The sequence below is a fragment of the Astyanax mexicanus genome, chromosome 22, assembly GCF_023375975.1.
Source record: "Astyanax mexicanus isolate ESR-SI-001 chromosome 22, AstMex3_surface, whole genome shotgun sequence".
NCBI classification, from domain to species: domain Eukaryota; kingdom Metazoa; phylum Chordata; class Actinopteri; order Characiformes; family Acestrorhamphidae; genus Astyanax; species Astyanax mexicanus.
Window position 1 is genome coordinate 24,722,743 of NC_064429.1, and position 25,392 is coordinate 24,748,134.

Here is a 25,392-nt window from a genome sequence, read left to right on the forward strand (position 1 = left end):
AGATGCAGAGCTTTCAGATCTCAAATAATGCAAAGAAAACAAGTTCATATTCCTAAAGTTTTAAGAGTTCAGAAATCAATATTTGGTGGAATAACCCTGGTTTTTAATCACAGTTTTCATGCATCTTGGCATGTTCTCCTCCACCAGTCTTACACACCAGAGCTGTAGATTAATTTTGATGACTTCAGTCTGTTTCCAAATTTAAATGGATAATCTGATTTTGATTAGTTTGGCCTTCAAATTTGAGTGTCTGCTGTTCTACTCCAGTAAGCATATTCTGTACAGAGCTGATGTTTTATAGTGTGATGAGCGTTCATTTTCACTGTAGATTATGTAGTGTGACTGTAGTGGCTTAAAATTACTCTAAAATTCAATTTTATGATTCAAAATCTGAAGAGAAGAGTGTACTGATTTACTGAAGTGGCATTAGTAGTGAAATGCTCAAATGCTCTAAAATTCGTTACATTATTTTTTCTTAGCTTTGGGGCAAACCTAAAGCAGCAGATATACAGCTCTGGAAAAAAATAAGAGACCATTTAAAATGATTAAGTTCTTTGATTTTACCAAATTGAAAACCTCTGGAATATAATTAAGAGGGAGATGGATGATCACAAGACATCAAACTAAGCTGAACTGCTTGAATTCTTGCACCAGGAGTTGCATAAAGTTATACAAAAGCAGTGAGTAAGACTGGTGGAGGAGAACATGCCAAGACGCATGAAAACTGTGATTAAAAACCAGGGTTATTCCACCAAATATAGATTTTTTTTATTTTAAAACTCTATAATATAAACGTGTTTTCTTTGCATTATTTGAGGTCTAAAAGCTCTGCATCTTTTTATTTCAGCCAATGACTTTGCTCTAAGTGAATTTGGGAGAAATGTTGTCTGTAGTTTATAGAATATGTAGAAATGTTCATTTTACTCAAACATATACCTATAAATAACAAAATCAGATAAACTGATTCAGAAACTAAAGTGGTCTTTTATTTTTTTTTTCCAGAACTGTATTTTCATTTATTTTTCAAAGACCCCTTTACATACTTTTTCTTTAACATACAACTCCAGATATTTCTCTTTTTTTTTTTTGCAGCTCCCTGATCCACAAAGTCATATTCAGTCACTTTCCTTACATATTTTAAAAGAGAGAGCAGGTGTGCTTATGGTGTTGTGCATGAAATGGATAAAGTTTTGCAATATTTAGAAGAAGAGCAAAGCATCTGCTCAACTGAGCAAAATTCTGCCTTAGACATTCAACAAAACTCAAAACACTTACTTTCTTGCAGGCTGCTTAAAGCTGCTTAATGCTTGGCCAAAAAAATGCTAACATGGCCAACAGTGAAGGAAACGTTACACAAATCATTTACAATAAGCAACATCAGCAGACTAGCTTTCTCTCATTATTAGCCGTGCTAGAACGTGTGTTTGGAGTGCCTCTTAAAGTTACTGTGCAGTTCTGTCCTCTTAGCTGGAGAGGTGCTGGGCTCTGTACTCCTCGTAGTCTTCTGGGATTGTGTCTGTTAAAGGAACACATGCACAGAAGAGAGAAATGTGTTAGAATTTTCCAGAAAACTCTCCAGCAGGAAGCTGGAATCGGCTGAGAGCTGTCGGAATGTTCAGAGAGTCGTTCTCTCACCGTTACAGCGATATCTCAGATTGGACCAGATGATGTTTTCCTGTGAGAAGCAGAAGACCCCCAGGCGGCCTCCCCTCATACTGGTGTCAATCACCACTCCAGAGTCTGCAACGAGGCTGGTGCCTTCATAGAAACGAACCCTTCAAAACAAAAGACAAAAAACATTACAGTAACTTTATTTTTTTATATTTTAAAAATATCTGTCATCTAAAAGTGTGTTGAATTCAAGGAACTTTAAGGCACAACACATTTATTCTAGTATAAATGTTTCAGTGTTCATTTGAACTGATCTTTTGCTTCCATTATGATTCAGTTACTGCCCGTATTGAGTCTGTATGTAGTATAAATGATTCAGAATCTATTTTAACAGATTTTTTGTATCCACTTTTAATGATTCTGTTATTCTTATAAATTAGTCTGTAACTACTGTAAGTTCTTCAGCTTCTATTACAAATAATTCAGTATCTATTTTTACTTATACTGTGTTCAGTATTAATAATTAAGTTTCTACTCTAAATGATTCAGTATTTATTATAAAGTGTATTTGATTCAGTGTATTTGAACTGATTCCATATTCACTATTAGTGAATATCACTACTGATTTTGTTATTGCTACAAATGAATTTGTAACAATGATAAATGATTCAGTATCTGATTCTGGATTCCTTATTAATGAATCTGTTACTAATGGGTTATTAATGGGTGATTCACTTAGTGTTATAAATAATTCAGTGGAACTAAGACTACGTTTACATTACCAGGCTAAAGTGACTCCAATCAGATTTTTTTGCTTGATGTGGCTAAGATCTGATTTTTTTTACATGGCTGTGTAAATGTGTCAAATCTGATTTTTTTAAATCAGATTTGAGCCACTTTCATATATGCGCCTTTTTGATTTTATGCATGCATTACATGCTTCTCTCTCGTACCTACACATCTCCTGGTGCAGCTGTGCAGCTATAGCTGTAAAAACAGCAAAAGCAAACCGCCTGGCCTTTTTTCACCTCCTCGACCTGAGCATGTACTTCAGACCAGCTGTTTACTCTCCACTCCAGCTAAAGATGCTCCACATACGAGCTGCTAACTCATCCATTTCCCTTTATAAAGCTATGCGTCATCCGTTTCTCAAATATGACTTTTTTTTTGTTGGTGGTGAAGAAGGCGAGGTTTATACAGGTATCAATGTGAGCACGTGAGTTGTTTCAGGGACAGATTCTTTTTCATTACACACAGATACAGCTCACTTACATTTGTGATTGTGAACTCTCAAGATCCATTCCCTCAAATCCAATCTAAGCAAAACATCGGATTTGAGCAATGAGGCTTGTGATGTGAACGTAGCCTAATATGCAGACTCAAAGGTTAAGACATCTGACCTGATGTATCCCACTTGTGGCCGGTGCTGCAGGTTCCAGCGGTACGAGACCTTGTCCTTCCAGCCCACGTTCCGAGGGTCTTTCCACAGCAGACGCACCTGCTCCTTGGTGTCCCCAGTGTGCCACAGAGAATTCCTCAGGAACTCCCCCGGCCCGGTCTTGGACTTTACAGCCTTCAGTTTAGAAGAGAGAGATGATGAGCGGACTGCTGTAGCTCTTATTTACAGGCCAGATTAATCACAGCTGCGGCCGCAAACACATTACTCTAAACATTTCTACACATGCTGCAGCACACAGGCCAATCCTGAAGCTCTAAAAACGCCTCCGCTGAGACCTGAACAGCAGCCTAATGATAATCACAGATCCTGCTGAGCCTCAAAAGATAAATATTGGAACCTTGAGTTGAATGCCAGGCTCGGCCACGGCTCTGAAGGGCACGGCCTGCCAGTAGGTCTGCTCCGTCTGCTTCCACATCACCACGTAGAAGCTGGACGAGTCCTGGTAGCCGAAGATGAAGCCGGCGTAGTCATCGTCAGTCACCGTGTTCACATGGAAGGTACCTTCAAAGTCGACCCCGCTGAAGGCTGTATAACCTGGGAAGAGATTAAAGCAATCAGTAAAATGTAAAAATGCCACTGTAAAAAAATATTATAGATTTAGAATTGAATTAATCACAGTTACAGTGATGGGAATGGGAAACATTAATAAAAAAATAAATAATAGACACTGTAAGCTCAATTAATGTTAAATCCCTGCACAACTTCAGCTCCAAGCAGTTCAGCAGGCTAAGCGCTGCCACAATGATCGGGATATCGCTGGTTCGAATCCTGTTCATGCAGCTTGTCATCAGCTGCCGGAGCCCTGAGAGAGCACAATTGGCCTTGTTCTCTCTGGGTGGGTAGATGGTGCTCTTTCCCCACATCATTCCGAAAAGGTAATGTCGCTGTCATGCCCTGTCTCATGTCTCTGTGTGTGTCCCACGTGACCTGTGCCCCTGTGTTCTGTCTCAGTACTTTTCCATGTGTTTCTCATTTGTAGCTCCACCCCTGCCCCAGGTGTTTCCAATTCTAGTGTGTTTCCTGTTTGTTAAATAGCCCTCGTCTACCACTTTGTCTCCGTCGGTCTTTGCACTAACCCCCGTTGTTTGTCTCTCCGTGTCTCTTTGTTATTTCAAGCCTTAGCCCTAGCCCTAGTTCCTTGTTTACATCTTCTTGTTTCTTGTTCCCTTTAGTTCCCTGCTTAGTTTATTTATTCTTGTCTAGTTTAGTTTTTCCCTGTCTAGTTTAGCCTCTTGTTAGTTTTCCCTGCCTTGTTTAGTATTGTATTTATTCAGTCCCTTGTTTGTTTCTTTGTTTATTTACTCCCAGTTTATTTTGCTATTTATTATCTCTTGTTGGTTTAGTTGATGTTCTCTGGTTTCTCTCGTTTGTTTTGGTTTTTGGTTATTTGTTTATCTAGTTTAATTTATTTAGTTCACTCCCTTGATCCTTGTATATATCTCCCTGTTTTATGTTTAAGTGTTTACTTGTTTCTCTTTCCTGGTGTATTTATATTTATTTATTAAATTATTATTTATTGATTTCACCCTACCTGCACTTGTGTCCGCCTCCTCGTCTCCCTGCCTGGGTCACCCGTGACAGTCGCAGACACATGAATAATTCATGTGACTTTGCCATGTGCATTCTGCCCAGTGTTCAACCTCACTCACAAGATAACACCTCACAACTTTAAGAGATGTGTGTGTATTTCCAAGCCAATCACTTCATGAACAATTTAAATTCTGCTATCCCATGACTTTTGTAAGCATGTAAATGTAAATGAGTTTGGAAGGAGAAACTCTTACATGGTGTGGTAGTGGTGTTATCCACTGCACCCCGCCAACAATTATCAGCTTTACTGCACTGATTTAACTAGATCATCTGGTGTTGTTCATTAAAAATTATATATATACATATACATATGAATTTAAGAATATTCTTTTTTACTTTTAGAATATTTTGTGGGTCTTTTGTACGTTTTACTTAGGAAAGGTTTTGTAAACCTGGCTCCTGAACTGGTACATCGGACTACAATGTACTTTTTCACAGAAAGTCACACTTAATAATGTGGATTTTTTTGAAAATCAGTGAAATATCCTTTTAATGTTCCACACATCTAAATAATGATTGTCTTTTTGTATCCTTGGTTAGCTTGGGTGAGCTGAGAAAGGTTAATTTTGAAATGGAAGTCAATCCAAGACAAAAAGGTAGATGTTTAGGAGGTGGACAGTGATCACTGTTGTAGATTGATACATTATTACAATAAATCCATTATAATTATGCTAAAATGTGCTATGGTTTATATCGTGTCTTGAATCAAATTCATATTTTTCTTAATTTTTATTTATGTTTATAATTTTACTCAAATTTATGTTTATAAACTGATAGAACTCAAATATTTGAAGGTGTCATTTTTTTAAAGCCGTGCAGACTTACCCACTGCCAGTCCCGGGTCGCTGTTCATGGTCTGAATGATCTCCATGCCCTGATTGAGGACGACCCAGTTGGGGTCAATCTGAGCCTCCCCCTCCGGGTCCAGCACTACAGTCTGATAAGCTCTGAAGTCTGTCAGAGTTACCTCTGCGTTCTCAGGGCAGGTGTCAATCCTGTCGATCACATGATCCAGGTCGAAATCTCCAGTGCAGGCATCACCCACTCCATCATCTAAAGAAAAGTGTGCCAAATATATAGTTTAAAGACCAGGATGTGAAAGAAAACAGGACACTAAAACTGTAAATGGAGACATGATGGATAATGAACGTACTGTTTTCGTCTGCCTGGTCTTTATTGGGCACTAGTCTGCAGTTGTCTTGTTCATCTAGGATTCCATCGTTATCGTCGTCATCGTCACACTCGTCCCCGAGCCCGTCCTTATCTGTATCCAGCTGTGAGCTGTTGATGATAGTGGGGCAGTTGTCTTTTGTATTCTGGTGTCCATCTCCATCACTGCAAACCAGATATAGTGTTGGGGATAATGAGTAAATTGGTATGGTCATGAAAAACCAAAATTTCTACATATAATATATAGATAATATACTATACAGCTCCTGAAAAAAAAATTAAGAGACCACTTTAGTTTTTTTTTTATGAATTTCTCTGATTTTGCTATTTATAGATATATGTTTGAGTAAAATTTTACCTATAAACTGCGGACAACATTTCTCCCAAATTAAAAAAAAATATTGTCAATTAGAGCATTTATTTGCAGAAAATGAGAAATGGCTGAAATAACAAAAAAGATGCAGAGCTTTTAGACCTCAAATAATGCAAAAAAAAACAGGTTTATGTTCACAAAATGTAAAGTATTTAAGTATTTGGAATAGTCCTGTTTTTTAATCACAGTTTTCATGCATCTTGGCATGTTCTCCTCCACCAGTCTTACACACTGCTTTTGGATACTTTTATGCCACTCCTGGTGCAAAATTTCAAGCAGTTCATCTTGGTTTGATGGCTTGTGATCATCCATCTTCCTCTTGATTGTATTCCAGAGATTTTCAATATGGTAAAAGCAAAGAAACTCATCATTTTTCAGTGGTCTCTTATTTTTGTTCCAGAGCTATATATATTTTTATATATATATATATATATATATATATATATATATATATATATATATATATATTAATAATGAATACTTTTACCTGTCTATGTTCGTATCACATGTGTCTCCTACAAGGTCATTGTCAACATCAGACTGTAAGATCAAGCAAAAATTATGAATGTTTTAATACAACATATACATGTAAAAAAAATTAAATAATGTAGAATACCCAAAACATTAATAACTGGCCTAATAAGCTAAATTTGTTGTTTTTGTAACCATCCACCAGTGTCTAACATCAACATGACTGTTTATTTCTTTTTTGTGCCATTCATTAAGGGATTTCCTAGAACAGTAGGAAGGTTTGTGGTTTGTTAAGTGAGCTGCGACTTGCAAAACTTTTTAGGTCATCGTCATGTTGCATGGTCCACATCCTTTTCCTCACATTTTCCTCTAGCACCTGACAGATAACATACATAGGTCATGCCTGTATGTTTAGCCTACTTTAGAACGAGAAAGTTTTGTCCATGAGTTCCATGTTGGCCCTCATATCAGGCAGGGTCACTGATGGGACCAGGATAAAAAAAATAGTTTATAGTGGACAGCTTGCAAACTATGATACAGTAAATGTTAAAAGACCAAGGTTTTTATTGGGCATCCTATGTTTTCATACAACAATACATGATTACATATCTGTTAATAAAGTGTTTAAATCATTGTCCAAAATATTAGTTTTCCCATGTGGCATCAGTTGCTCGATCCTGCCGCTTTGCGCTTTGCATCAGAAAAATTGTACCATTTCTGACGCAACAGGCCACCCAACTCCTGGTACAAGCAGTCGTCATCTCACACATCCACTCATGCAATGCCATACTAACTGGCCTCCCGGCCTGTGTAGTAAAACCACTACAGATGATTCAGAACGCAGCAGCACGTCTGGTCTTCAACCAACCAGAACGGGCTCATGTCACCACGCTGCTCATTGAGCTCCATTGGCTACCATTTGATGCTCGTATCAAATTCAAAGGTCTTACAATCGCCTACAAGGTGATGAGAAAACAGCTCCTTCCTACCTGCACTGATCACTCCTGAAGGCTTACGCTACCTCCCGCTGCGCTCCTCCAATGAACGTTGCCTCACTTTACCACACACTCACACAAAGCAATCCAGGCTGTTCTCATACAGAGTTCCCCAATGGTGGAACAAACTACCTTCTACTACCAGATCAGGAGAATCTCTCACTATCTTTAATAAACTCCTGAAGACAGAGCTCTTCAAAGAGCACTTACTCTCCTAACACCTCTAACTAACTACCTTCTACTACCAGATCAGGAGAATCTCTCGCTATCTTTAATAAACTCCTGAGAACAGAGCTCTTCAAAGAGCACTTACTCTCCTAACACCTCTAACTAACTACCTTCTACTACCAGATCAGGAGAATCTCTCGCTATCTTTAATAAACTCCTGAAGACAGAGCTCTTCAAAGAGTACTTACTCTCCTAACACCTCTAACTAACTACCTTCTACTACCAGATCAGGAGAATCTCTCACTATCTTTAATAAACTCCTGAAGACAGAGCTCTTCAAAGAGCACTTACTCTCTTAACACCTCTAACACACTAACTACTTCTAACCTCATTTCCTTCTTCCCCTCCTTCACTCCTCTATCCCCTTATTTCCCTTTGACCTCCTTTAGGCCCTATCTAAAGATGTTTTTACCTTAATTTCTATTACTTTTGTACTTCACTATTGTAAGTCGCTTTGGACAAAAGTGTCTGCCAAATTTAATGTAATGTAATGTAATGTAATTTAATGTAAAGTGTTGTACCTGGTTGGGATTGGGCACTTCAGGGCAGCTGTCACAAGCATCGCCCACACCATCGTTATCTTTGTCCAGCTGGTCAGTGTTGGGAACTCTCTGGCAATTATCGAGAATATTCTTCAGACCTGCAGAGTCACATAAAATGAATCATCAATACGAATATGGGAACTGAGATATAATTACTGCAGATCTCTAAAGCAAATTACAGATATTTTATTTCACCATTAAATTGGAACCAGAGTTTTTAAACTACACCACAAAGTAAAACATCATCAAAAATCAACAAACTATGCTTAGCCTTCTTAAAGATATCAATATACAGTATATATACAATTTTAAATATAAAAGCACATTATGACAAACACAGTGCTGTAAGAATCAAATCATGATTTTCTACACAGTTGCCAATCATTTCTTTAAATAAAAACAATGATGTCAGTTATTTGATTATTTGTCATTATATAGATGCATAAGCATTTTTTGTTAGTAAAATCACGTGGCTCGACCTTATTTATAAGCATTTCAACTAAGGATGGACCAGTTACTCAGACTGTAGCTTCATCATTCAGCTCTGCAGAAAAAAAAGTTTAGTTTTTTCTAGTTACAGCACACTATGCCAAAAAATATAATTATTTAAAAAAATGTTTTTCAAATATATCCATATGGAAAAGGTTACAATGCAGTTTCTTGAAGCTTTTAAACTCACAGTGAGTTTAACTCACAGTGAATGACTCACAGTAAGAGCCATTATCTCTAAACGGAGAAAACTTGGATCAACTGCTATATTTCCCAGAAGTGACCAGTCTACCAAAATTCTGTCAGTGCTGTCTCATCCAGAAACTCACAAAAAAAAACACATAAGCACATACTGTATGAAGAACTGCAGGCCCTGCTTACCCCAGATAAAGTCACCAGTCATGATTACACTGTTAAAAAGTAACCAAGCAACAAGCAACTGTTCTAACAATGATGTCCATTCACACTAAGGAACACTGCAATGGTGTCATGGTGTGGGGTGCAATTTTGTCTGAAGCCGGATCACCTTTGGTCTTCATCAAAGCTTTTTTGATGAGGTTCTGCAACCAATGGTCCTACCTTTACTGAATAGATACTCTAAAACGTTGCACTATTTTAACAAGACAATGCCCATCCACATACTGCTGTCGCCTCAAGAGTTTGAAGAAACAGAAAATCTTAATACAAAATCAGCAGGATTCTGTGAAAGTGTGAGAATATACCAACTATGTGAGAATATTCCAACTGCATGGTAAAATGGATTATTACTGGACACTATTAGGAACCTCTACAACTCTATGCTGAGATGTCTGGCATGTTGCCTTACACGTGGTTTACACACTACTTCTATAGGTGCATACTTCATGCTTCCCTCTGCTGAAAACTTTTTTTTATTCTTTATTTAAAGAGACAATCATATCTCAGCATATATACATCATCCAAATTGTGTCACTTAGAACATTTTCATACATTTTAAGAAAACATTTATATTGTCACTTAAAACACAAAAACAACATCAAAAAAGAGAAAAAAAAGAAGAAAAAACTAACAAATAACAAAACAAAAGGGGGGGGGGGGGTGTCACATGCCTGACAGTTTTACAATAGTATTAGAGCCGAGCCTGGGAAAACAAATATATAAACAACCATTTCTAATTCACTGGGTATTTCCATGAAATGTGGTCGTAAGGGTTTTACATAAGTTACCCATTTTGGCCATGTCTTAACAAATCTTTTCATTTGTAAACGGAGTGAAAAGGTGATTTTTTTCCATAATATACACTACCGTTCAAAAGTTTGGGGTCACATTGAAACGTCCTTATTTTTGAAAGAATGAAGATAACTTTAAACTAGTCCTAACTTTAAACAAATACACTCTGCACATTGCTAATGTGGTAAATGACTATTCTAGCTGCAAATGTCTGGTTTTGGTGCAATATCTACATAGGTGTATAGAGGCCCATTTCCAGCAACTATCACTCCAGTGTTCTAATGGTACAATGTGTTTGCTCATTGGCTCAGAAGGCTAATTGATGATTAGAAAACCCTTGTGCAATCATGTTCACACACCTGAAAACAGTCTAGCTCATTACAGAAGCTACAAAACTGACCTTCCTTTGAGCAGATTGAGTTTCTGGAGCATCACATTTGTGGGGTCAATTAAACGCTCAAAATAGCCAGAAAAAGAGAACTTTCATCTGAAACTCGACAGTCTATTCTTGTTCTTAGAAATGAAGGCTATTCCATGTGAGAAATTGCTAAGAAATTGAAGATTTCCTACAACGGTGTGTACTACTCCCTTCAGAGGACAGCACAAACAGGCTCTAACCAGAGTAGAAAAAGAAGTGGGAGGCCACGTTGCACAACTAAGCAAGAAGATAAGTACATTAGAGTCTCTAGTTTGAGAAACAGACGCCTCACAGGTCCCCAACTGGCATCTTCATTAAATAGTACCCGCAAAACACCAGTGTCAACATCTACAGTGAAGAGGCGGCTGCGGGATTTTGGGCTTCAGGGCAGAGTGGCAAAGAAAAAGCCATATCTGAGACTGGCTAATAAAAGAAAAAGATTAAGATGGGCAAAAGAACACAGACATTGGACAGAGGAAGACTGGAAAAAAGTGTTGTGGACGGATGAATCCAAGTTTGAGGTGTTTGGATCACAAAGAAGAACGTTTGTGAGACGCAGAACAAATGAAAAGATGCTGGAAGAATGCCTGACGCCATCTGTTAAGCATGGTGGAGGTAATGTGATGGTCTGGGGTTGCTTTGGTGCTGGTAAGGTGGGAGATTTGTACAGGGTAAAAGGATTTCTGAATAAGGAAGGCTATCACTCCATTTTGCAACGCCATGCCATAACCAGTGGACAGCGCCTGATCGGAGCCAATTTCGTCCTACAACAGGACAGTGACCCTAAACACACCTCCAAATTTTGCAAGAACTATTTACAGCAGAAGCAGGCAGCTGGTATTCTATTGGTAATGGAGTGGCCAGCGCAGTCACCAGATCTGAACCCCATTGAGCTGTTGTGGGAGCAGCTTGACCGTATGGTACGCCAGAAGTGCCCATCCAACCAATCCAACTTGTGGGAGCTGCTTCTAGAAGCGTGGGGTGCAATTTCTCCAGCTTACCTCAACAAATTAACAGCTAGAATGCCAAAGGTGTGCAATGCTGTAATTGCTGCAAATGGAGGATTCTTTGATGAAAGCAAAGTTTGATGTAAAAACAATGTTATTTCAAATACAAATCATTATTTCTAACCTTGTCAATGTCTTGACTCTATTTTCTATTCATTTCACAACGTATGGTGGTGAATAAGTGTGACTTTTCATGGAAAACACAAAATTGTTTGAGTGACCCCAAACTTTTGAACGGTAGTGTATATATATCGTTCACTAGATCAACCCAGTGAACAATATATATTCCTATTAGAGGAGGTTCAGAAGTACACCAACAACATTTTTTTTTACATGCTGATATCAAAACCCCCGAACAAATATTTATCTGGACTTTCCCACATCCATTTCCCGAGGTACCATACCTCAAATTGAAAAGGTATTTCTGTGCAGAATATTTCCTTCAAGCTGACAACTTTTATAGAGATGTGGATTTCATTTTCCAGCAGAACTTGGCATACAGCCCACCCTGCCAAAAGTATAAATTGGTCTTATATAATATTCTTATTTTCTAAGACACTGATTTTTGGGGTTTCGTTGCTTTAAGCCATAATCGTCAACAATAAAATAAATAAAACACTTAAAATAGATCACTCTGTGTGTTTAATACATCTATATAATGTATAAGTTTCACAATTTGAACTGGATTACTGAAATAAAGTAACCTTTCAATAATATTCTTTTTTTTTTAGATGCACTACAACAACAACAACATTTGCTCCAAATTTATCAGGAACTGTAAAACTCTGTGAAATGTCACAGAGTGGAACAAATGGAATCATAAACAGCACACGGACGTGTTAAATGCCTGGCGTGTGCATAACAATACTGCCTTTTATCTGCACATGTTGTTTATTTTGGTCCCTGTGTCACAAGGTGGCAGTGTTTCAGTCCGGCTGCAGCCGAATACTTTCCACTGGTCATCAACTCCTGGCTGGACGTTCCAGTGGAAATGTGGTTTCTCCCAGGGAGACAAGACCAGACTCTGCAGATCGAGTCAACTGAGCCGAGCGTCTGGAGGCCGGCCTCTCTGAACAGACTGTAAATGTCAAGCTCTGCCTGGGCTTGTGCTTTTTATGCTTTTTAGTCGGGAACACATAATTGTCCTTTAGATGTACATAACTGACACTGGGCTTCAAAGAAACTTTATAGTAAGAATGCCCACCTCCCCTGAAAAAAAACACCGCACCCCCACCCCCAGGTACTCTGCTGTCAACTGAATGACTATTAAGGAGCTCATTGTAAAAGAGCTTCTAATTGGCACTGTGAAGAACGCAGGCACACAGTCGCTTCTGTTTTTCCCCATAAAAAATGACCTAAATCTGGATGAAAAACAGGCAGAGTGAAGAAGATATTTTAAAACATGACGCGCCGCTTCTGCAGCTGAGAGAAAACAAATGTCCTGGGATGTGCAGGGAGGCGAGGCAGTGACAGGGAAAATATGAGGGAGGTGGAAATATGTATCTTTGACATCTCTGTGCTCACTGTAAAAGCTTCACTTGCAGTAAAATCACACTGGGATTTCTGAACAGATGACATGCCCTAGTATCTGAGTCATCCAAATGCATTATCTAGGTTGGGTTTAAAGTAGTATTTAACAAGTTTTTCCCCTTTCCCCTTACTTGAGTTTAGTTAGCAGATGTGTGGTGTTTAACACTGCGATATGTAGTATTTCTACCTTAAAGGAGAATTCTGGTGTGAATTGGACTTTGGGCGCATTAAAGCATGATAAAAAGTACTTACCCCTGTGGAATAACCCACCTCTGTTCTCCCACAGCTTTCTGAGATCCAGTATTTTGTGCACTTTGCACAAAAAAATTGGATAGTTTTACGAATAATAAAACTTTTTGAGCAATGTTTATGTAATTTGTTGTTGGTTCTTTGCATTCTAATATTGACAGTAGCCAGATACTTTCAGCAACTGTTGACTTATTGTGCCTTAAATTAAAGACGATTTAAGCCATAGAGGTTTACCTACGCTATAGGATGTAAACAGTGTCTTTTAAGAAACTTCTTGTGCAAATTTTAAAGTTCTAAATGCCTCTTTTTAAATTTCAGAGCTATCCGGATTCTACCAATGCAGTGTGGAGCTACTCTGAGCCGGAATAACAGGGAAAAAAGAGATTTATCTGCAGACGCAAGCATTGCCCCATATCACCCAGTCTAAAAGCCTGTTTGGGCAAGTTCACAAAATACTAAAGAGCAGAGGAGGGCTATTTCACAGAAGTCCATTTCACACCTGAGTTCTCTATTAAAATAAAGGTTGGTACACCCTGTTGATGCTGTACTGACTTCTTTATTGTTCCTACCATTTTTACAACCTTTGATACTATGTAGTTCTAGTAAAGTAGAAAGGGCAACGTTTGCAACTGTGTAATGCTGTATTTCCTAAATCCTATTTGTGTAATATTCTGTAATATTAGTCTACCACCTCAGTTCACATGCTTCTTTCACTATCAGTGACTGCTCTTCCAGCTTGTCCAGAAATGCATGTGTAAAATGTGACTTTTAGGAGTGGATCAAAGCACAAATAACACTGCATGACTGTAGAGGGAGCACAGAAGCAGAAAATACCAACCAGAAAAGGAAAACCATTTCATTCATTTCGAGCAAAACAACAGGGTTGGTAGTAGGCTTGAAAACTGAACCAAAAAAACAATTTAAATACTTAAAAATTGCATTCTGTGGCACATTTAAAGTTGAATATTCCCCTAAAAATAGTGCTTAATTTTGAATGTCAGTTTAGTCTCAGACCTTTAGACCCTACTGTATGATCTTTCTGTAAATTGCATTTTTTGCTCAAACTATCACTGCAAGTATTTAGGATTACAATTTTGATCTGGGCTTACCGTCACCATCCATGTCATCATCACAAGCATCTCCCAAACCGTCATTATCCGTGTCCCGTTGATCCGAGTTGTCCACATTAATGCAGTTGTCGCATGCGTCACCATTAAGGTCCCCGTCACTGTTCTTCTGGTCTACATTCTTAACCAACCAGCAGTTGTCCTGTTTAACGATCACACAGGGAGATCATTGGAGATCATTTTAACAAGCTCATAATGAGCTTCTGTGGAAAGGTAAGACGATGCCTGGTGTGTACCTTCTCATTGAGGATACCATCACTGTCTGCATCTTCATCACAGGTGTCACCAATCCCATCGTTATCTGCGTCTTCCTGACCGGAATTAGGCACGAACATGCAGTTGTCCTGGAAGTAGAATACACATTATTACATTAGAAATCTTGTATGACTTTCATTTCTTTAAAGAAATTAATTGGATTGCCTATAGCCTGGTTCTTAGCAATGGTTCCTTATTGCTTCTGCATCACAATTACCCACAGATGTTGCTGCTGGGCTTGTAGATCCTGCTCTACACTCGTAGCTGTCAAAGATGGCAGCCCAGCTGATTCTGTAAATACCTGATTGGCTATTCAAGTTCAAGAAAGTGCTGCAATCTGGTAAAGACATTCCTGGAGAATTCTTGCTGTGTGTGGGTGAGCATTATCCTGCTGAAAAATGCTGAAATTTGTAAGCCCCACCATGAGAGCCAAAACTTGAGGCCAATAGTTTGTACTGCACATTATCACTAAGTTGTTAGAGTTTCCTTTTTTTCCTACTAGAGGTGACCAACTGTTCTATACAATATATCCCCCTGATCTTCCACACCAGCCGTTGTGGCAGCGTGTTGCTCCACAGCAAATGCAGGATTTTAACGTTCACCACAAGGCCTCCATACTCAAACCAGACCGTCGTCAGATCCTAAATAGAACCTGCATTCAGTGCTAAAGACAATAAGGTTCCAGTTTGTAGCATTCCTGGTTTCTTGTTCACAACATCACCGCAAACGAAAATGCAAAAATGACGGTGGCTGAATGAGAGACAAGCCTAGATGATGGGTAATTTGTAGAAGCATGTCTAGCAGTCAACAATCTCTCACCAAGAGGTACACCACCTCTTGGTGAGAAAAGAGAGAAGAAAAATGTATGCCAAGTTCTGCAGCAATCTAGGGCACATTACTGTTTTCATATGGTAGAATATACAGCTATGGAAAAAAATAAGATACCATATAAAATTATGAGTTTCTTTGATTTTACCAATTTGAAAATCTATGGAGTATAATAAAGATGGATGATCACAAGCCATCAAACCAAGCTAAACTACTTGAAATTTTGCACCAGGAGTGGCATAAAGTTATCCAAAAGCAGTGTGTAAGACTGGTGGAGGAGAACATGCCAAGATGCATGAAAACAGTGTTTACAGTGGTCTCTTATTTTTTTCCAGAGCTGTATATACAGATCGACATAAATATTGCGTTTTTTTTAACAATTATGTTTGTTTATTACAATATCTACACACAAATTACACATATTATTACAGAATATTAAAGACATAATCTTATTGCATTGCTATTCATCTCCTTTTAGGGCTATTAACATGCTGAACATTTTAAGATTTCAAGATTCAATTAATCATATTACAGTTTTTTTTTTTATGAACTGTTACACCACAAGCAGTTCACCTTTTTGCAGTTTGCATCCTGGCACTGAAGAGTCCTGTCAGGATGAGCATCAATGTCTGTGTCCTTCCCACACACATAGCCATTTCCTGCCCAGCCAATGTTGCACTAAAGAAGATGAAATACCAAATATATTATATGGGGGAAATATAGTCTGTTTATAATCTGTTTATAATAGGGCTGTATATACACTAAGACCTTTTTTGAAACCATAAATCACCCAAAAATAGTGTTCTTGAGATGAGTATAGTACCGGTACATTTTGTTTACGTTACCTTATAGCACATTTAGACTTTTAAAGATAAACCAAAACCTCACCACACAGCTGATGCTTCCATCTCTCTCTACCACACACTCTGCATTCACATCGCAGGGGTTCGTCTGGCCGTTCCCACACTGTCTGCTGGAGAGAGCAGCAGAAATAGCAGTACCCGAGCCAGAGCCAGAACCAGAGCCAGAGCCAGAGCCAGAGCCAGAGCCAGAGCCAGACCCTGTTCCAGTATCAGAACCAGAACCATCTCCAGACGACCTGCAGCCTCTGATTTGGTCTCCAGTATAACCAGGCTTACAATCTCCACAGCGGAAGGAGCCCTGAAAGAAAGCACACTCATTGCTAGTACTAACACTGTATGCTGAAGGTAGGCAGACCAAAAAACATGCAGTGATCGAGAAGGACATCTTACCACGGTGTTGTGGCAGTAGGAGTTTGGAGTGCAGCCTCCGTTGTCCAAACCCTGGCATTCATCAATGTCATTGCACACCTGATGCACAGAAATGATGTTGGTAACAGTTTGACATCAATCACAACTGATACAGTACAAACCAGCAGTTAGTGTTCTCCTCCAAGTGTGTTTAACTGTCCATTAGCGATAGTGCCAGTGTAACAGTACTGTCTACTACGTGGAAACTACTAAGTTTTAATCACATTAAAATGCATAAATAACAAAGTAGTTCATAATATCTGTATTGAAATTGAAATGTGAGATAATGCAAGAAAAGTGCTTAGTGTCGAAGCTGGTGTCCTAGCAGGTCTCATAAAAGTTGCGACATTGCAACATTGCGCCTCCTTGTGGCAAAACCCAGATCTGTAATTATATTTTTATTGTTATATATTTATTTGGCGACATTACTGCATGCCGAGTTTTGCATAATGGGGTGCATTATAGTTTCTCTGTTTCCCAAAGTTTCCCAATTTATACTTCGTGTCGAACCTATACTGTAGCCTACACGTATCCAGCGAGAGTGGGCTACGCAGCGAAGCACGTTTATACTTCTGCGTGCGCAAATCAGCTGCGTGAAGGCAGGAATGTGCGGGCAGAAAGAAGTCCAGCGGGCAATCACAGCTGCCGATGTCTGCTTCATGCGATGTGTAGTTATATTTCCAGCATGGCTGCATGATATATTGTTTAAGCATCGTCAATGCGGTGTGCGAATGCGAAATAGTCACATCACAGGATGTTAAACACGAAAGTAACCGCATGGCCTCTATCCACATGGCTGAACACGCGCTTGTAAACGTGCACATGTCGAAATTGTTTAATGCCTTGTTTAATATCACAATATATAACGCCTAAAAAGGACATTGGCAAAGGTGTGTGTCGAGCTACAGCGTGGGCTACAACATAGGGTGCACAGCAACGCACAGGCCAGAGCGTAGGTTTGATCTATAAGTATAAATTGGCCTTTATTTTCAGCTTTGTTAATGATGACTGCCTCATGTTTCCTGTGTTCATTTTGTGCACTGGTTGTGTGTGTTTGCGAGGTGCAGTACACGTAAAAACACTAGGGGGCAGTGTAAGCACCTGGCACCTCCAAAGCTATGGAAAACTTTCAAGAAAGGCTTCTCATATTTACATGATTTTCCTTGTTGCTGTATCAATGGCCCCTAGCAGAAGCCTCAAATACCATGTGTACCATGTTGGCAAGTATATGAACCATTGTGTTATCAAGCACATGGCTAACATGTATATCTCACCTGCTTGTGTGTTTTGGCAAAAGTGAGGCCCACCCCCTGCAGCTCCGCCCCACTATAGCCTCTGGGGCAGCTCTGGCACCTGAAGCCTGGAGCGGTGTTCATGCAGCGCACGCCGGGGAAGCACGGGTTAAACTGACACTGCAGAAACACAAACCACACAAATCACAAAACACTGACAAGATGATTCTCTGCAGAGATTTATTTCATTACCAAAGAAGCATGCTCCGCAGTCTGCTCTTCTAAAGACTGATTACCTCAATCCCTCATAAAACCTCTGTTAAATCCTAATAGCGGAACACAAACACTGACAGCCTCAATGAAATGCAAATAAAGCCATGATGAAGTGTTTTTTACAGGACTTTTATTGAACGGCTCTGAATATCCTGCAGTAATAAAGGACACTCGCTCTGTCCAGAGAGTGATAGCATTCTGCAGGGAGTGAGTAACGGAAAAACACAATAATTTGTTTATTGGGAGGGTCACTTTCAGTTATTCAGCCATTACACTCCTCAGAGAGATCTGGAGAGTTATGATTGCACTTATTCTCCTCCTCCCATCTCTCTATAGGATTGGACAGAATTGACAGATTTGTGGATAATAACAAGCACAGAGAGGTATTGGATGTGTACAAGGCTACAATTAAATAAATACAGGGCGTATTAAAGAATTATAAACATATAGCTTTCAGGTTTTAATAATTCCTCCTGACTGTGGCTGTTTTTTTTTTTAGCTTCTTTTGGTCTCAAATCAACAAAATAACAAAACGTTGGGCCTGTATAGAAAATGCAACTAGCCAAATAGTGTGTCTTTCATTTACCCTGGCTTTGATTTCATTGCAGACAGTATGAACCTAATATATTTTATGTTTTATCTTGTTAACTTTGTGTGATATGTTAATAATATACAGGTGCATCTTAAAAAATATACAATATCATTGAAAAGATACTTAATTTCATTAATTCAGTTCAAAATGTGAAACTCATATTATATAGATGTATTACACACAGAATGATCTATTCTAAGCGTTTATTTATTTTATTGTTGATGATTACGGCTTACAGACAATGAAAACCCCAAAAATGTGTCTCAGAAAATTAGAATATTATACAAGACCAACTTGTACTTTCGGCAATGTGAGCAGTGTGCCAAGTCCTGCTGGAAAATGAAATCTGCATCTCTATAATAGTATATAATCAGCAGAGGGAAGCATGAAGTGCTGTAAGATTTTGTGGAAAAACACTACACTGACTTTGGACTTGATATAAATAACACAGTAGATCAACACCAGCAGATGACATGTCTCTCCAAACCATCACTGATTGGTGGAAACTTCACACTAGACCTCAAGCAGTTTGGACTGTGAGTCTCTCCACTCTTCCTCCAGACTCTGATCGCTTGATTTACAAATTAAATGCTAAATTTACTGATGATCAGTGATGGTTTGGAGAGACATGTCATCTGCTGGTGTTGATCCAATGTGTTATATCAAGTCCAAAGTCAGTGCAGTGTTTTAAAATCCTACAAATCTTACTTGCAAGTATTTACAGAATATGAGGGCCTTTGATGGACATTCTCCAATTCTATTGATTGGACTATATTGAGCTATATTAACTATATTCTGTTAATATAATATCATCTGCTACATTAAAGGTCTTAATCATCTTCACGAGACCAAAAGAATCCATTCATAAAGACTAGAAATGTGTTAGATTCTTATATGTGTGTAAATGTGTTATGCAATGATTATGGATGTGATATGAAGTTCCTATGTATTCTGGCTTGATACATAAAAAACATTACCTCATTCACATCAGCACAGTGAACTCCATCTCCAGTGTAGCCCTCAGGACATGGCGCACACTGGAAACCTCGCTCCGTCTCGATGCACATGCTCTGCTGGAAGCAAACTCCTGGCCCGCACTTGGCTGCAGTGTCCGTTTTTTCCTTCGCTCCATCTAAATATTCACAGAATGCTTCAGTTAGCCTGTCTCAGGAAGTCATCATCATCATTACAATGGCTTATAATGCTGGCCTAAGTGACTGCAGGTGCACTGTCCGTGCTAATTGCAAATATTTTCACTTCAGGTTCTTGCAGAAACATGCGAGCAAAGAAAAGCACAAAGGAGCCTCACCACATGGAACACACTCCATAATTATTTTCCTCATATTGGCGGTTTCCCGGATCTGTTAGGATCATAAGAACAAAGTGACCTAGAAAATCTCTCCACTCCACCTGCAGAAGAAGCCCTGTAATAAGAGTCTCAGAATATACCAATCCCCTCTGGAAAAATATGAATCATCGCACGGTACCTGCTGGTCCATCTTCTCCTTCAGCTCCTGCACCATCCTTACAAGTTCAAGCACGGGGCCCGCCTCCAGCTTTGATGTCAGTCCTATACAGATTAGACCTGTAATAAGAGCAGCTCTCTCTAAAATAACACATCTGCAACTAATGGTACCAAATAAAGACTCTCACCGAGTGATTCACCATGCTGAAGAGTGCAGTCCTGAAGCTCCGCCACATTCTCTACAGACTCGCCCAGCACCAGCTTAAGGTCTGACACGATGTCCTAAAGGAAAAATAAATAGGGTTATTTAAAAATGTGCAGCACAGTTACAGTAAACATACTATAGAGACATATAGAGCTCTGCAAAAAGTTAGCAGACCACTTCAGTTAATCTGATTTATATGATATCTCTATTTATGGGTATATGTTTGAGTTAAATGAACATTGTTGTTTTATTCTAGAAACTACAGACAACATATCTCCCAAATTCCAAATAAAAACATTGTAAAGCATTTATTTGCAGAAAATGAGAAATGGTTGAAATAATAAAAAAGACACAGAGCTTTTAGACCTCAAATAATGCAAAGAAAACAAGTTCATATATATATCACAGTTTTCATGCATCTTGGCATATTCTCCTCCACTAGTTTTACACACTGCTTTTGGATAACTTTATGCCACTCCTGGTGCGAACATTCAAGCAGTTCAGCTTGGTTTGATAACGCAGTAAAGACGCGTAACGTTGCCAGAAAAACTCCTGTGAAAAGTGACCAGACACCCCAGTTTTAGAATAAAAAATATTAGGTTTAGCAGGGATGGTGGTTTCAGCACACTGGCACTATTAAACACAATATGTTATCCCTTCTCCACTCAGAAATGCTTCTGCTTTCAGTTTAGAAACAAAATAATATGGAACGCCACTTCAACAATTCAGAGCAATAAAATAAATTATATTTTGTCATTTTTATAAGTTTCTATGAGAGTCATTACTAGGGCACATTTGTCATTCATGTCACACATGAATCAGTGTGGCGTGTGCTGTACCTGTGCTGTAGTGGGCATGATTTTTAGTGCCACTTTATTGGGGCCAGAAGGCAGCGTCTTAAAGGCTGCCGGTAAGTCCTCCACTATTTGCACCAGCCTGCAGTCCACATACAGGGCCATGCTGGGCGTGCCGTGTGTCAGCCCGCTGAAATGCAGCATGACGTTGTGGGGATGGCCATCTGCCAGCGGCACGTTAAGGAAGCTGGCAGTTCCCATCTTTCCATTGCTTTTCAGATACCTCAGAGTCACTGAGAGAGAGAGAGAGAGAGAGAGAGAGAGAGAGAGAGAAAGAGAACAGAGAGAGAGTTTTTGTGAATGTCTAGACATTTTTATCTTCAGTCCCTTGAGAACGATTGTCTAAAGTTGCTCACGCTGCCAGTCTGTACAGTGTCTGTATGGAAAGTTAACCTGCACTGCTATTTCAATTAGCCATAGTAGCCAGTCAATCAGAACAAAGGTCATTTACATGTATCAGTCTTAAATACACTGTAAAGACACACATACACTGAGTGGCAGTGGGGAACTCGTCAGATCCTAATATTCTGATTTGTTTTAATATAAACTTTCTTTTACTTAGATCTTTTTAACCTAATTTTCTAACCATTTTAGCTGAAGCTACTTACCCACTCAGTTACCAGGATGGCTGCAATGATCAGTTGATATAATCGACAATGTCAGTGTCAAGGTCAACTACAGCCAAACACAGCATGTACATACATGCACCATTCCACCGAATAGGTGCCAATTCTGTTCCTAGGAAATTACATGTATAAATGTGCACATAAAATAACTTTAAAATACATTTTATTATTAAGCATAGTGTCTTGTACATTGACCTAATTGCAAATGTAAAATATGTAATTAAAATCCTTAATAAAAACTACTTGCAACACTGCAAACTTAGCATTTGCTACCTGTCCCAACTCTTTAACTATAAACTTTACCATGAAATATAATTATTAAAATCCTTCAGAGATGTCATTTTTTTGCATTGTTGTGTGACTTCAAATCCCATCTATGCTTTTTTTTTTCATAATAAATTCCTAATAATTAAGTTAAAATACACACTTTATGTCCCTGGGTTTCACTCATTCCTGTTATTTGATCTTATTGTAATGATGACTGAGAAGATCCATCTCAACACTCATTCCTGTTACCTAAATATTTTTTTAGATGTTCTTTGTTTATTTTTAAAATACAAATTTTGGAAAAATCATTAGAATCTGCTCAATGTCCTCATGCTATTAGCAAAGCCGCCATTTAGCTATTTTCCATGCTTTTGCTAATTCTATGTTAAAACACATTCCTCTTACTTTCATTACTGTTGTTTAAAACAAAAAAGAAACAGGAATGAGTGACAGTAACAGGAGTGAGTTCCAGTAACAGGCATGAGTGCCATTAACAGGAGTAAATATCATAACATAAATATAAAATTTTTAAACATGCAGTCAACCATTTATTTAAAATAAATCTTGAAAGAAAAGTGAGAGATTAGTGGACTTGCTTTTAAACATGCTTTTTAAAGGTGTTTTGTTACCATTATTGGATTAGAAAATTTGTAAAAAAAAAAAAAAAATGTTTTGAATAGAATACAGTCCTATATAAACAGGGTACATCTTTAGCTTGTAAAAGTTGATTCATAGCTACTAGCTTTAGTCAAAGTGAAAGTACCTTTGTTGATTTTCCCGTTCATATTGAAATCAAAATAATCGCTGTTATCTGTAGGGTTGTAAATGCGAAAAGCACGTGTTGGAGCTTGGCTCTGGAGGTGGAAGGTGGTCAGGATGAAAACGTCGTTCACATTCTTAGCCTTTAGTCCACCTTGCAGGAGATCGGGCAAACATTCTGCAGACACCAGGAGATCATAGACTGCAAAAGAGTAATCAGATTAATCCGATTAATTATATTTAATATGTTTAACCAGGGAACTACAGATCCAACCATATGAGATTTTGGTCGGTTTATGCTCAGAAATGGACAAGATTCAGATATATTACAAGTTATAGTAAGTTGTGTTTCCAGCTAAAACTTTCTTTTTTCCATTACTGAGCTCCTTTCAGTAGACCTGCTCCTGAAGGCTACTATCACTGCCCATTTCCAGCTTGGGCTTAAGGCTAAATACCAGTTTATGGAGTGCTTGAAATCACACCTAATGCCACCAGAGCACACTGATGGAGAAATCCCTGCTGCAGTTTACACTGATTGGAACTGAAGTTCTGCAGTGTGCCTGAACTTTTAAATATCTCTTTTACCAGAGTATTCCATATATTCTAATGCAAATCCTGTCGAAGTCCTGTCAGACACAGTAAACTAGCACTGCATTAATCAGCACTTCTTACTTTAACTGAAGGCCAGCAGATCTACAGCATGATTAATAAACTACAGAGCACTGTATCTGCTATATTTAACCATAAAATATGCAATGCATCACATAAAAAACAGCTTTTCTCAGCCCATAATTAACAATAATATAAAAGTTATATACTTACCAATTCCCTGGGCATCTACAGTACAGAAAAGTTTTAGAAATGTCAGTAAAATAAGCAGACACTGTGTCCGAATGACCATTTTGTCAGACTTTCTGTGCCCCAAATTTTAATTCCAACTTCAGATAAAGCAGGTCCCTTTCCCAGTCCAGCAGACGTCTCCGTGTCTGCAGCCTCTGCATATGATTTAGAGCAGTAGCAGCCAAAACAGCCCTGCTTTTTCCCTTGGATGACTGCTGCACAGCTGCTGAATGAAAACCAGATAGGTGCCTGAGAGATTTATGCTTTTCAGATGACTTTAGACATGGAAGGTGTGACCAAGGACCTCCTCCAGTACGCTCCTGACTCATGTCCCAGTATAATGGGACCATTTTACTATGAGAATGTGAGATGTGCAGAAGTGTGAAATTGAAATTGATATATTTTGGGTGGAAAAAAGGCTCATATATTCATATTTATTGTTTTTCATTCAAATGTTTTATTGAGAGATTTTATTAATATTGCCCCAAAACATTGGGACAGTATGAAAAGTAAAAAAAAAACAAATAATGTCATCCAATGAAAAACAAGTATATCATTTTTTATTAATTTTTAGATTGCTACATAATTTTAACTGTGTCACTGAGTCAAAATGTATTGCTTTTTTTACACTGACAGTTTAAAAGTTGAACTTAATTAACTTTCTTTTTTTTTAGCAAATGTAACTTGTCTAAGCCACTTAAAATATACTTAAATAAATGAACACAATATAACTAAGACACAAAGTTATGTCAACTTATTTTTTTCACCCCTCATTAACTCCCATAACTTAAGATGACTCAGTTTTTTAAATAAACACAACTTAATCAAGTCAAAATAAGGATCTACAAATTTAAGTTGTTCTAACTTATTTTTGTAATTCTACTAACATAAAAAGATCCATGCAAATCGTTGCCTTATGTTTTTGCCCACCCACTTACCATTCGAACAAATCAGTTCTTAGACCTTAAACATCATCTGCATGTACAGCTGAGTAACTGTTGAGTATCAGCTGAGTGGGTGGGCTAACTAACTGGCCTAGCTAAATTGGGAGAAAATGTGAAAAAATATATATATAAAATAGTCACCGCTCTCAACTGTTGGGACGTGACATGAACAAAACAGAAATAATTAACCAGACTCAGTGAAAATAATTGCCTGCCAGGCTATACTTTGTTATCATTTCTCGCTAGCATTTAGCTATTTAGCCAGGTAACAAAACTGCCTCTCCAGACTAAACAGTTAGCTAGGTTAGCTATATCATCCCCAGTCTTTATCCACACACCGAGTCTCCTGGCTAGCATTTAGCTAATTAGCCAGGTAACAAAACTGCTTCTCCAGGGTAGATAGATAGCAATATCATCCTCAGTCTTTATCCATGCAAAGTCTCCTCACTAGCATTTAGCTATTTAGCCAGGTAACAAACTGCCTCCCCAGGGGTAGATAGCAAGCCATATTAG

The 25,392-nt window shown here is 38.4% G+C and overlaps 1 protein-coding gene across 1 annotated transcript; it reads right to left on the reverse strand.

Moving 5' to 3' along the window:
* Window positions 1-1,010: 1,010 nt before the first annotated feature.
* thbs4a (thrombospondin 4a) lies at window positions 1,011-24,183 on the reverse strand. Its single transcript, XM_022667579.2, has 21 exons — window positions 23,918-24,183; window positions 23,100-23,297; window positions 21,429-21,676; window positions 20,573-20,666; window positions 20,407-20,489; window positions 20,229-20,280; window positions 19,897-20,051; window positions 18,097-18,234; window positions 16,805-16,882; window positions 16,440-16,712; window positions 16,125-16,229; window positions 14,705-14,812; window positions 14,451-14,610; window positions 8,419-8,537; window positions 6,691-6,743; window positions 5,814-5,995; window positions 5,486-5,713; window positions 3,408-3,604; window positions 3,012-3,184; window positions 1,636-1,775; window positions 1,011-1,516 (listed from the first exon to the last, which is right to left on the reverse strand). Exons 1-21 carry the CDS (start codon window positions 23,994-23,996, stop codon window positions 1,464-1,466), a joined length of 2,916 nt encoding a protein of 971 aa, XP_022523300.2. The 5' UTR covers window positions 23,997-24,183; the 3' UTR covers window positions 1,011-1,463.
* Between the last annotated feature and the right edge of the window lie 1,209 nt (window positions 24,184-25,392).

Coding starts and splice junctions, on each gene's coding strand:
- thbs4a (XM_022667579.2), bottom strand. CDS start 23,996: ATGGTCATTCGGACACAGTGTCTGCTTATTTTACTGACATTTCTAAAA. Junction 16,883..18,096: donor TTGCCAAAACACACAAGCAG/GTGAGATATACA, acceptor TCTGTGCATCAG/GTGTGCAATGACATTGATGA. Junction 16,713..16,804: donor CCTACTGCCACAACACCGTG/GTAAGATGTCCT, acceptor GCTTTCTTTCAG/GGCTCCTTCCGCTGTGGAGA.